Consider the following 14483-nt stretch of genomic DNA (forward strand, 5'->3'; position numbering starts at 1 on the left):
ATGCCATAACTAGATCCAATACCACTAAAATCTTCCTAGGGTGAGAGCAACCTTTCCAAGTATTGAAAACCATTGATATTAAAAGATATTGGGAATCATATTGATATAATGTTGATTGAAACTTGGTTGTGTTATTCAATTTATTATGTTAATTATTTTTTTTAGAGTTCTTATAAATCATATGTATATCGTACCTTGTTATATTTATCTAAATTTGATAACATTACATATCGTAAATTATGTTAACTTGTATTAAGCATATTTAAATATGTTGCAAATGCTTATAAAAATTTGCAAGCAACATATAACTGTTCAAGCTATCTTCTATCCAACATGCAACCTAAACCATGTCATTTGTCAAAAGGTACAAATTCGGTTGTCATGGTAAAAAAAATTTAGAACACAAGGTAATTATTATAACAACCTAAGAGAGATGGGCATTATTTTGAACATGCCTTATCACAATCCAAGGAAAAGGAGGTAGTGTTTCCAAGCACCTCTAATATGTGATAAAATGTGTTGGACATATCCTTCATATTGAGGAAATTATGAATGCCACAATAATATCTCAACTATAAGTTCAAATAAGAACTAGAGTAACATAGCATAAGCATAAAGATAGCATAAGCATGGTGGACTAACTCCAATAGTTCTATATTTGAGCAAGCGATCACCAACAAAAACATGGACTTTTCAAGGAGTTGTCATGGAAGCATACTTGTTGATTGAATTGTTTCCTAAGTTGCAAGGGTTGCCTTCATTATTTGATCCAAATCAAAGGTGGAAAGGTGTAATCATGCATCACCTCACTAATCACCTTAAGGATTTGCCTCACTTGATGAGCATAAAATCTAGAATTACATGGGCAATTCAGCTTGATTCATGGCATGGGCACAGCGATAAATGAGTATCTAAGTTCACAGTATTCTTTGGCAAGAGATGCATCATCTTATAGGTATAGGATCAAGACTCCATAGGCATTACAACATGATTCTTCATTTGTTGAATTTCTCATGGGCAACCAATTTTGGGAAGGGCAAGCTATCATGCCCCCTTTTTTGTTTAAAAAAAACTTAATGAAATTATTGAAGTTGGGGTGATAATTGCTAATTCTAAGGGCAACATATAGTTTTTTATTAAGGCAAAACAGGTTTTGAAGGGACCTGAAACCCTTTAACATAAAAGAAGAGAGTAGTCTAGACTTAACAAGGCATTAAGCCTAAGAAGACCACAAGATCCAACTAGCCCCATACAAAAACAAAAATCAACATTACATCAAAGGGGCATTAGCGAAACAAACCAAAATTACAAAACAAGATACCAACTGAAAAAACTGGACACGGAAACACCAGTAGAACCAGAACTAGCACGGGGATAGCAGAAAACTAGCACTACTCCAGTTGTTTCATAGATTGTTCCATCTCTTTTTCGATCTCAATCATTGTGTTGGTGATCTTCTTAAGCTTCTAAAAGTCAGCAGGAGGTCACGTTGCCTTTCTCTTCAAATTGCCTCTCGTCCTTTTACTAGGGCCCATGGATATGTCTTGTTTATTATTGGTTTCCACATCAACCACATCTTTCACCTAGAATTGCTCTTCAAGGTTGCAAATCATGTCCTTGATTCTTTCCACTATGGCACCAATCACACCACGACTGGTCTTAACAACATCTTTGATGAACTCCTTATTTTTTGCAATTTGCTCCAACTAAGTAGTCATCCTAACTTCATAGTCTTTTTTGATGTTATCAAAAGCTTACATTGTGGTCTTAAAGCAATTAATGATAGAGGCCTTCTCCTTGTCAAACCAAGGGCTATTCTCAGTTGAAACCTACACATTTTCCATTTTCTTAACCTTATCTTTAACTATCTCCAGGTTCTTGTTATGAGCTCTTTGTTTCAACTGGATATCCTTTATCTCATGGAAAATCCACTTAAATATCTTAAAGGTATCAACCACCCCATCTCTGGCTAAGGCCAGGACATCAGTCATAGTCTCCTTCTCAGAATTGAGCAACTGCAAGGACGGATCAAGGGTACTCAGAAAGGGCTGATGGCTCTCCATGTTTTGGTCAGGACAAGATTCACTAGAAGCCGAAGGGGAGGGAAGCTTACCTTGGCTCTGAGGGTTATCAACCAAAACGCCAGCATTCTTAGCACCCAATTGAAGATTTTGAACAAGGGAAGGGGTGTTAGAACTGCGATGTTTTTTAGATTTAGGGCTTTTGGTAGCAATGGCTTTCCCTTTAGTTTTAGCGGGAGACGCGGTGGGAGAAAAGTCATCATCATCAATGTCGGTGTGGTAATCATCCTTCAAGGATTGAGAATCATCTGAGTCAACATTAACCTCAAGGAGGAGGAGGAAGACATGGGCAACAAAGATTTAACATATTCAAAAATAAGAAGGATCAAACCTTCATGCAAGACAGGGATTTTGACAAAATCCTTCTTATGTTCAGTGATACTAGCATTCAGTGAAGACGCAAGAAAGAAGGGAAAAGAAATTCTCACCTTATGCCGAAAGTGGTTTAGGAGCACAAAATGATAAGCAAAAGCTCTGGTATATCGCTTATCGAGAGTAACATACTCTATAAGAACTTTCAGGACATCGCCCCAAATGGTCTTAATCTTCGCAGTATTATAGCTAGTTGTCTCATCTCTTACCAAGTCTTTCTTCTCCTTCTCCTCTTTCGGGAAAAGCTTCGCCGCCTTTTTAGAGAATTGTTTGTCTTTGTAAAACTTTACCCCATCGGTTGAGAGACCAATGACAACTACAATGAGGTCCTCATTCACTGCAATTTCCCTTCCAAGAAGGGTAACCGACCCCTTATTGTAATTTCTGACAAACCCTCTTGTCACCTTGGCTTTAACCCCATGCAATTTTTCAATGTAGGTGGCAAAACCACCTTTCTCTAGGATTCTCCATATAGTTTTATTGTTTTTCAGCACGATATAGTCCATAGGCTCCACTCGTTTCAGATTCCCACCCATTTGATAACAACCATTGTACCCAAAAAGAAGTCTGCAAATGGTTGAAACACGGGAATTTTTCAAACAAGAAATGGCCCCAAGCTGAGAATGAATGCAATAAGAATACAATCGCACCCAAAAAACGTGTGAGGAGCTCTAGAATAGTAATAAATGCAGAATGCCCATGATTTGTCCCTCGCACAACACTCACAACTAATACTCATTGCGGATAAGTTATGTCCAAATTAGAGATAATCATGGCACATTAACTTCTCGGTTGTTTAGGCTGTCCAGCCTTATTAGCCCCCTTGCTTCATCATCTAGATGGTCCCCTTTTCGCCAAATAATTTTATCATGGGCTTTAACTCCAAGGTTGGCAAAATGGTCCACAACTTTATTACCTTCCCTATAAGTATGGGAAATTTGACACTTATCAAAAGAGCCAATAATTTTTTGAGATAAGCCAATCCAATTAGCAATATTCCATGAAGGATTCACTTCTTTTTTGAGGCACTAAATTATATTTTTGGAATCCCCTTCAATCCACACCTTAGTGCAATTTATTTGTTTAGCAATTAAAAGGACCTGATAAGCTCCAGTGGCTTCAACAATGTGATTTGTCTGGCAACCCAAGGGGAGCGCCATAGCAGAAATACAATTGTCACTACTATCCCTTATCACTCCCCCACACCTAGCAGGACCCAGGTTACCCTTTGTCGCCCCATCAAAGTTAATTTTTACCCAACCCGGAGGAGGCTCATGCCAACAAGTACCATCACGCTGCTTTCTTATTAGCTTGAAAACTCTGGCAATATCCATTTGGATTTGCCAAGCATTTGCAACCTTATAATCATAATCAACGCAACTTTGAACCTCATTTCTCAACTAGGCACTATTAAGACAATTGAAATTTTCTTTCACAGCTCTCTGAATTTTATGGAAAACGATCTCAGTTGATAATGCAGAGTCTCTAAAAAATCTATTGTTTCTCTCTTTCCATATGGCCCAAACAAGATGAGGAAGGGTATAAGACCGAAGTCTTTTGATAACTTGATTTTTGCTAGGAGTTCTCCATTGAAGGAACAGATTTGGCATAGAGGAAGGGAAGACCCAACATAGATCCCATAATTGAAGCAATCTCCCCAAATTTCCTGAGCAAAGAGGCACCCAATAAAAAGATGGGAAACGGACTCTACATCGGCCATATAAAGGAGGCATATATTGGGAAGATGTAATCCCCTTTTGCATAAATTGTCAGTAGTAAGGATCTTGTTTTGGAGAAGAATCCATGTAAAAATATTCGCCTTTGGAATAAGGTTTTTAATCCAGGACTTGGCCCAAATTGGGCTTGAGGAGTTATGATTCTAAGAGAAAACAGCAAAGGCAGAAGAAACTGAATACAAACTAGAAGGATCAGCTTTCCACACCATCAGATCATCCGACTAGTCCACACATGTTGAATTCAGGAGAATTTGAAGAGGCCGTAACTCAGATTTGGTTTGATCTAGATTAACCCGGCAACCATTCCTCCAATAATCCACTACCATGTGACCAAATCTTCTAATACACTCTTCTTTGAAGGGGTTGAATGAAGAGTTGAGATAAAGAGGCTCATTTCCAATCTAGAGATCTTCCCAAAAATTGATGCTAGAACCATTACCCAGCTTCCAACCAGCACCTTTAGCAACAAGGCGTTTAACCTTGATGATGTTGTTCCAGAGATAAGATCCACGAGGCAAACAATCAAAGGTGATGGATTCCTTGAAAGAAGTAACTTGACTTAAGTATTTACTGTGCAATATTGAATTCCATTCCATTCTTTTTTGAAAAAATCCTCCAAACCTGCTTTGCCAAAAGCACTTCATTAAAAGATCTAATATCCCTCAACCCAAGACCTCCTAATTTGTTTAGTTTACACACCTCATTCCAGGCAATAAACGGAATTCTCTTGAAATTATCAACTCCTAACCACAAGAACCTCTTTTGAACACTATCAATTAAATCAGCAAATTTAGCTGGGATTTTGAACAGGATCAAGGCATAGATTGGAAGGTTATGCAAGATCGCCTTTAACAACTGAATTTTCCTAGCCTGACTGAGAATAGCGTCTTTCCAGCCAACAAGCTTCTTATTAAATCTATCAACTAGAGACATCTAGAAAGAATCCAACTGTACACCCCAGTATATTAGCTATTCTTTGTTGCCTTTCAACTAGAGTATTCAGGAAAAAGAGGGAACATTTACCTCTATTAATGAATTGTCCTAAAGCTTCTTCATAGGTGACAAGGATGTTTTTGAAATTTCTGGCCTCTCCAATTGCAGAAGTTAGCATCAATATAGTATCATCAACGAACTGTTGATGCGAATAGATTGTTGTGTCAAATGAGGGGTGGAGCCCCTTTAAACAACTATCTCTTACCATCTTTTGCAAGTACCTTGCAAGACTTTCCTCCATTATAGTGAAGAGGGTTGGGGATATGGGGTCCCCCTGTCTTATTCCCCTAGAGGACTAGAAAAAATGAGAGGGTGAACCATTAACAATAATAGAAGTGTTGGTCATAGAAATCAATTGCCATATAAGCTCCAAAACCAAAAGCCGCCAAGACCTTGAGAAGAAAATTTCAATCCATTCTATCATAAGCTTTCGACAAATCCAGCTTCAACAAAAAACCTTGTCTCTTAGATTCAACAAGACAATGAATATTTTCATGCACAATAACAATCGAATCTAAGATTTGTCTCCCCAAAACAACCCAATCTGTTGGGTGGATATGAGAAGAGGAAGAACAGTCAGCAATCTGGACGTGAGCACTTTGGAAATGATCTTATAAAAAGAATTGTAGAGACTGATAGGACGAAAAGCATCAAAAGAATCAGCACGAGGAGTTTTGGGTATAAGAAAAATGAATGCAGCATTAATCTCTTTTAAAATTCTGCTAGCTCCAAAAAACTCCTTCACTGCATTACAAACATCTTTAGCAACAATGTCCCAAAAGTTGTGAAAAAAAAACATTGGGAAGCCATCTGGACCAAGAGCCTTATTGCCTTCAAAAGAGAAAACAATTTTTTCAATTTCTTGACTAGAAGGAATAGCCGACAGCATTTTGTTATGCTCTTCATTAAGAATGCAAGGAATAGCATCAATAAGACATTGTTGAGACTCGGGTCTCAATCTCATGTCAACAGATAAAAGCTCACTGAAATATCAGACCGCTTCACAACTAATATCTTCCTCATATTCAAACTTGCTACCATTTCTGAAAATGTGGTTGATTCTATTGGATGCCCTGTATTTCATAGTAGAAAAGTGGAAGAATTTGGTATTCCTATCACTAGAGGCAAGGTCGGTAGCTCTTGACCTTTTCTTCCAAAATTCCTCCTCCTAAGAGATAATGTCATGGTATTTAGACAATATATCATTTTCTCTTGCTAGGTAACCATCCTTGTAACCTTCCTCCTGGATTTTATCTTGGATTTCTTTCAACTCCAACTGGATAGCAATCTTGTTGACAAATATATTCCCAAAGGACTCCTTGTTCCAGTTTCTAATGTTCTTCTTGACCTCTCCCAACTTTTTCACAACTCTAAACATGGCAGTACCATTAACACCAATATTCCACCACTATTTGATTTTATCATGAAGAGAAGAATGAGAGCGCCACATTTTCTCAAATCTAAACGAGAAATTCATTTTCCTTGAAAAAGAGTCAGCAACAAAACTAATAGGATAATGATCAAAGCCAATTCTTGAAAGCGCATAAAAAGAACACAAATAATTACACAACCAATTGTTAGAGATCGGGGTAAGATCAAGTATGACATGTATAAGGTCATTGCCAACTCTTCGATTCGTCCAAGTGAAGGAGGCGCCTTTAAGGTCCATATCAATCAGATCGTGATTATTTATAAATTTCATAAGATCCAATTTACTATCCAACTGCACTTGGGATCCACCATTTTTTTCTGAATCATTGATCGGGGTGTTGAAATCACCCATAACAATCTAGGCATCATTCAACAATATTCACTCATACTATCATTACACATCTCTTGTCCACAATTGGGATAGTCCATATAAAGTCATAGCAACAAGAGGTGATCATACAAATTCCAAATTTGTCATACTTGAATGCGTCCTACTATATTACCACTTTTAGGCAATTTGTGAGTGGGTCTGATTATGTAAAAATTCTAAACTTGTATATTGCATTATCAAACAATATTATTTGCCATTGGTTAAATTGGTAGTTTTGGATTCATAAATTGTCGTTCCTTACTAAAGGTATCCTTGTCATACACAATCGCAAGAAAAATATATCATAATGTTTTAGTTTGATAGATTATTAGTCTATGAGGTTTTTATGATAGTTGCCAATAAGTTTGAGTTGATACAAGAAATCTAGTAATCTATTGTGTGACCAACATTGCAATTAATATACACTTCATTATTAGGTCGATATTTTTCTCAAAAGTCCTAGGGAATACATAAAGGTTAGAATATTATAATAATGTTCAATTGGGGACATTATAGCTGATCAACAATTAGTGATGCAAGGTCAAAGGCAAGGTCACCACTACTCTTTAAAATTGATCTTGAGACTACCCAATTTATCATTGTTCTTGTGCTTTTATTGTGTAACTCTAAGTGGCTATTAGTCGATTTTTCAAGTGAATCATTTGTTACAACAATTTGTTAAATTTAATGGTGTAATAGACTTCATAGATGAGAAAATGACTTTGGAAAGGATGGTACAATAATTCATTTACCTTTGGATGTAGAGTCGGCATTGATAATCAAACAAAGTGTAGGATGATAAAATGATTTCAACTATACTAACATCAAACGAGTGTATACCATGGAAAAGGGGCCAATAACAAATTTGGATTTTCATAACCAAGACTAAGAAAGTGATTTGTCGAAAGAAGATTGGGAAGTAGACAAAAAAGCATGGATGTGTAGAAAACCTAAAACAAGTGTGATTTAAAAAAAAAATCCGAGGCCTCAAATAACTACGAAAGGCCAAGTATGCTACAAGTTACAACATAAATTACTAAAATACCATGAAGAATTGAAAAGGGAGCTTCAAATGAAAATTTTATAGGTACTTTGACTAGATATATTAGATACATTTATTTAAAAGATTCCAAGAGATATCAATATCAAGGCATTAATATTGAATTTGTCACATTGGTTAGATAGGTACCTTAAGATTGATATGCCTTTGCATCTTCTCTATAGATGTATTTATGATATCAATGTAGGTGGCATCTATAGGACGGCATGTAATATTCTAATTCCACATTCAATTTTTTTTGTGTAATATTATGTCAATATTTAATATTGTTCCAAATGTGGAATATGCATCACATTAGAGGAGAGTATGACTTATTTGAAATGTGAATTTTAAGTCAATGGATATGAAATATATTCATAACACTCGTATAAATGGAAAGTTGTTTTCTTGTATTCATTTTTTGATAGTAATTATTTACATGCTGGAAAATCTCTAAATCCATCCAAAGACTTTACATGAGAAATAGCCACCAACGTTAACCTTGTTCTTTTTGTTCTATATTAAATATAGCTTTGGAAAGGGTCAAGCTTTGTGATTTGTGTATTGCTAATGCCCAAGTCAATTGTGAGGGTGGTTGCAACATGTGGCCTCTTTCTATTGATGTAATTGAAATTGTATGTCATAATACATCTTTAAATGATATTTTGGAATAACAAAATTCAAAGCAATGAGTTACCATTGGATTTCATGTTACCAAATCTTCTAAAAAAATTGTTACCCCTATTCCTTATAATTCAACAATATTCATGATTAGGGTTTGAAATGTTGTGTGGATCCTTGGTGTGCCTATATTAAATGTCACAAATCCATTGGTGAGAGTGATAGCATAGGACAACAGTAAAGTGATGATTCATCTTTAGGAGCTTGATGAATGGTATCAATTAAATATATTTTTTTTGTTCCTTGGATTATTATGCATTATGGCAAGACATTCTCACCTTTGGATATTGTAACTTGATTATAGACATGATCATGAAAAAAAAAATCTCAAAAATGCTTTGATTGTGTTGTCCATGCATGGATTCCACAAGGTGATCCGTATCAACAAAGTATACAATGTGATATCAATCCTTGACATATCTAAGTTTTACATAATTACAAAATAATTAAACTTTGCCAATCTAAGATAAACAATGGTATATGAGTAACTAAAAGTATCGCAAAATGCTAAACAACATCAATGTTTTTTAAATGCACAAGTGGATCTAGATTGTGACTATGAAGAGGTACTCAATTGTGTAGAATGTCATACAATATACAAAGAGGTTATTTGCTTGTGTAAGAAAAGATGAATGATAGTTTGTAGATAAAATTAAAATATTTGTAGAAAAGATAATAGAAAATGCATAAAGAAACTAATCAAGTTGTTATTTCTTATAGGTATGATGCTTTGTGATTGTTAAATCTGGACGTATTGAAATAATTTCAAGCCCCAGACCTAGACCCATGAGATCTAAAATAAATACCGATTGAGTAAATACATATAAACACTACTTCATTAAGGAGAGTGAGTGTAGATTGACAGTTCCCACTCTTTCTAAAAGTCAAGAAGAGTTCTGAAACATATCATTGAAAAATGAAACTTGCAAACATTAAAAACATTGAAAACCTTAAGGAATTAGTAGCAAGAGCGTAAATGTGGCTTCTAACTAAAACCCTCAGGTCAAAAGAGACACCTAGGGAAAGAAACATGTCCTCTGTTGTTGAGTGATAGAATGTAAAAGACTGTAGTAGAGTGCTTTTATATTACATGAAAGTTGTTCAAGCTAATGGCACAAATTGATGAATTACCATAACAAACATGTAAAATATTTATATAATGGACACATGAACAACCATATGTCATAGAAAGTGTTTCACTCATAAATACAACTTGAGATTGGACATACAGTCCTAAGTGTAAAAGAAAACAAATAAAAGGCAAGAAGTATGACATCAATTGGGAGAGCATTCTCAAGGTTCCCCACCATACCCACATAAGGATCAGATAAATGGTTATTTTTTGTTGGTTGAAATTATTATTTTAAAATCCATTTCATGATATACAAAGAGATATGAGTCGGTGATGATACAACAATGTTGAATTAGGAGCCATTCACTTACAATCCTTGACATGTAGAAGCTAATCATCTATCTAAAACAATGTAGAAACTAATCATTCAATTATAGTCCTTGGCATGTAGAAGTCAATCGTCTACCTACAAGTGAATTGGAAGCTATAGGATTTTTCCTAGACATTGGAAAATTTGAAAAAGAATATGGTGCAACCATTTGACTAGAGAAGGAGAATTGTAAAAACAAGAATATAAGTGCTTAAATGTGCAAATCGAAGAAGAACAAGGGTTAATTCAAACTGTTGATGAGGACAAATTATTTCAACCAACTTTTCCTTTTGGGAATAAAGCAAAGATGTTTTATTCATATAATCACAATTTTACAAAATTCCCAGTTAAGATCGAATGTATTGGATTAGGATGTGTACAAAACCTTCAATAGGTCAAAGAGTAGAATAAGAACAGAATTAAATTATCAAATGTGATGGACCACTATTCACCTTATCTAGTGACGAAGCAATATAAAATCTCAATACCAATGAACTTTATTGTCAACATTAAAAATTGGAACATTTCACAACAGCCCCTAACTTCCACGAGCTCACTGATTACATTGACACTAATCAAGAGATATTGAAAGCTAAGCAACCTCCCCTTGTCATTTTTGAAGATGGAAAGGCAATGCTTTTGACTGGCTGCTTTCTGAAAATTAAGTTGACTTTATTATCTTACCAGAGTCTATAATAACCCAATCATACACCTAAATTAATACGATTCCTTTTCGATCCAGGCACGTTCATTTGTAGAAGCAGGGAACCTCCTAGGAAACAAGTAAAACACCAAACAACGAGATCTTGAAGGCTCACTTTGTCGCTTCACAGTCGAAGACATCCCCAGGATAAAGGAGCCAAAGAGATCTCCTCTCCTCTACTGTACATATCCCAGCTCAACTAAAGAGGGCCTTAGACACATTACAATGAAAGGTAAAATATTTTAATGTCCTAATTGAGCCTTGAGATTTCAATTTGTCTTTAAAAACTCTGTTTCTTATTAGACTTATGAAGGTCATATAATTCTGCTGAATATATCACAAGCTAGAAAAATTCTAGCATATTTTTCTTCACATCCAACTAAATAAAGGTAGATAACAAATTTGAGAACAGTAAATATGCAATAGAATGAAGTTTTGTTAGCACATTTCTTTCAGCAGATATTTATATTTTTTTCAATCAGCAGAATGAAATGAAGAGAAGCAATAACCTGTCTCAGTGGAGTAGTTTAGCAAATGTTGTACGTGATTTATCTGGCCATATTGCTTGGGCAACCAAATATATTATAAAACTGATATATAAAACCGTTATGGCAATTATTATTATCATAGCCCCCATACTGAGAAGTTCACTTGCAAAGAAGTCCACCAAAAGGTAACCGTTGATGATTATTACAAGGACAGCTATCAACCAAGATACGCCCTGCAAAATAATTTTTTTAACGTGTAAGTGATTTATTAAATAATGAATAAATAATACCACAAAAACATGTGCAGGATGATATTTTTTTTCAAATGATTGAACTTAAATCCAAATGCTATGATTCCAAAACAGGGAAATCAAACCTATTGAACTCATGTAATTTCCACAGTCCATAATGTTAGCTTTCTCATTTCTGGTTTTGAGCTGTGTGTATGATTCCAAAACAGGGAAATCAAATCTATTTAACTCATGTAATTTCCACAGTCCATAATGTTAGCTTTTCTCATTTCTAATTTTGAGCTGTGTGTGACACTTTTCATCATCAACGTTTCGGATCATAATGCATGATCCATCATCAGGATGAAGCAAATAGTTAGAGAGCAGAATGAAAGGGTAGCTTTCTGGTTTTGAGCTGTGTGATACTTTTCATCATCAACGTTTCGGATCATACTGCATGATCCATCAACGTTTCGGATCATCCAAATGATGAATCATGCAGTATGATCTGAAACGTTGATGATGAAAAGTATCAGAGAGCTCAAAACCAGAAATGAGAAAAGCTAAATCAAATCTAATTACAGAAAACTAAGGCCACTGAATGTTAGTACATGTTAATCATGTTGTAGTTTTCATTAGTGTACACAATTATGATGTTAATCAACTTAATATAACACTTGGCATCTGATCGTATTTGTCTCTTATCACATTTAAGTGGGCACTTGACTTTGTCACTCCTTGATACAAGAGTACTTCAAACATCTGTTATCAAGAGGTGGCATTCGCATAGTACAGATAGCTTCTTCCAAAGGAATAAATTCTTTCTCATTTGCACGCATTCTAGCCTTAGAATATAATATTTTATAATCTAATCTCTGTTGGCATTTCAGCAATTGTGATTATATTTTATATACTTGATCCACCTATGGCCACCGTCAGTTAATACCAGAGCCTTGTCTCTGCAGGCCATTTCATTATCCATAAGGTTCTGAATCATGTTTAAAGAAATGCACTGATTATCAGAGCCTTGTTGGTGTACCCAGGATTTGTCAGAACAAAAGTAGATTAGCTTCTCTTCAAGAAGAAAATCCTACCTGTATATCTGCCAGTTTTATTATTCAATTGATAGATGGTGGATGTTACTCCTAGTTAAATTTAGCTGTATCACCTATACCAGCTTTATGTTGATCTCCAAAATCTTCATACGGAGTCTGATTTTGGAAATTCATGGTGGATCTATCTAAGATAGAGACATGTTAAAAAATCAGTTTTCAAGGCAGTTTCATAAAGTTTGAGTTCATTATGATTTGTTGTTAATATTTATGAAGATTGCACCTGCTGCATAGTGGTAAATTGTATTGAGCATTGTTTATCCATAAGAATCCAAAAAGAGATGGAATGTCCCACTTTGTCTCTTTCTGCTAAAAAAACGCAAAATGCTCCACACAATACTCTTCATGTTCCAACATAATTTATAATGACTCCATGAATATTTGCATTCCACACATGACCTTTCATGTTCCTCGATGACTAATAACATCTCACAAATGTCCCGTAATTTCCTAAAGCAAGAGAATCTATTTAAAGACATGCAGAGGACGAATTAGAGCATTGATATGCATTCAATAGTGAATGTATTGTTAAGTAAGGAAAGTTGTGTTGAGGTGACTTAGGAGAAGAAGAATTAAGAGTAAAGTGCAAGACTTGATAGTAAAAACAACTATAGGTTCTCTCTCTTATCTCTAAACTTGTTTGTTTTTAGCAATAACAATCTGGTGAGCAACCAATTGCAGCTAACAACTGGTCTTTCCCCACCTTGTCAATTTCCAGGATAAAAATATTGTTTCATGTTGCAAATTTTCTTTGTTATTTGGTGCCTATTTCCTATCTAACAAACATTCTGATCTAATAATAAACTGCCATTTGAGATTTTCAAAAAGCTCACAGTATTGTAAACTGTGTAGTTTGCTATTTTCTACTATAAAAAAAGAGAATTGCATATCAATTATGCTATGAACAAAGGCATATTGTTCCAAGAGAGCATTCAAATTGGGGAATTCCTGATGTTGCGATTTTTATGAGGGACGTATCAAGTTCGCAGTTTACCAGTTCTTGCTTCTTTATACACGTCTACCATAAGAAGGCTAATAGAAATGAGACAAATAAAAAGGGTATTACCTCCTAACATACTCTTAGGTGGCTTTTCTCATCTGGTGGAATATGTGAAAAGGTTGCCTTGTGAGGTTGATTTATTACATAATCATTTATTGGAAATTCTGATTTAATTATTTAGATCTTCGAGAATTGACATTTAAGAATGCATTTATTTCAAACTAGTAGGAGTTCTGCAGTGCAACATTATTTAAATTCTTTTTTATTGCGAGGAATAATTACAAATCAGGGGAACAACAGAGGACACAAACAACTTCAAGTGATATCAGTCCTAGTCTCCTAGTAGAGGAAATTGCTAACACATCAACCAGAGGACTTTCACCCTAACGTCTGCTTCTGAAATGGCAAAGATTTGGGTACATTAATGCCTTGTACGCTTGCTTTATTGCGCAGTTACTTTCAATGTGGGATAAACAACACCTAATACCTTTCTGTTTTTCATATAGAAAGATTTTAATTTTCAACATTGTCAATAGTATGCAATTTGAAGACCTCATTACAATCATCAGGGAGCAAGGAATGCACACTGGGATGAGCAAGAAAGATTGACAGACAGACTTTATGGACTTATGTAGTTTTTTAGTGTGGCAGAATTTCTGTATCTTTTGACATCTGCGAGGATCTGATACACTGTTTTGACTCTTCTATTGGCCGATTTGACAAATGTGTCATTGGTCCTCCGTTATTTTCATTATGTAATTGCTGTTGAACTTAACTGCTTTTTGTCCAGTTCAACTACTAAACA

At 35.1% G+C, this 14483-nt stretch overlaps 1 protein-coding gene across 2 annotated transcripts in view; it reads right to left on the reverse strand.

The window, feature by feature from the left end:
• Positions 1-10545: 10545 nt before the first annotated feature.
• LOC131070428 (metal transporter Nramp3) overlaps positions 10546-14483 on the reverse strand; it is a 47047-nt gene continuing 43109 nt past the window's right edge. The window contains exons 4-5 of one of the 2 annotated variants that reach the window (XM_058005947.2): positions 11358-11569; positions 10546-11058 (exon numbers count right to left, since the gene is read on the reverse strand). In XM_058005947.2, coding sequence (XP_057861930.1) covers positions 11363-11569 — 207 coding nt within the window. In that variant the 3' untranslated portion in view covers positions 10546-11058; positions 11358-11362. Of the gene's footprint in view, positions 11570-14483 lie in introns of both variants that reach the window. The other variant, XM_059218389.1, reaches the window with a different exon arrangement.

This window comes from Cryptomeria japonica, chromosome 3 (assembly GCF_030272615.1).
Source record: "Cryptomeria japonica chromosome 3, Sugi_1.0, whole genome shotgun sequence".
Lineage (NCBI taxonomy): Eukaryota > Viridiplantae > Streptophyta > Pinopsida > Cupressales > Cupressaceae > Cryptomeria > Cryptomeria japonica.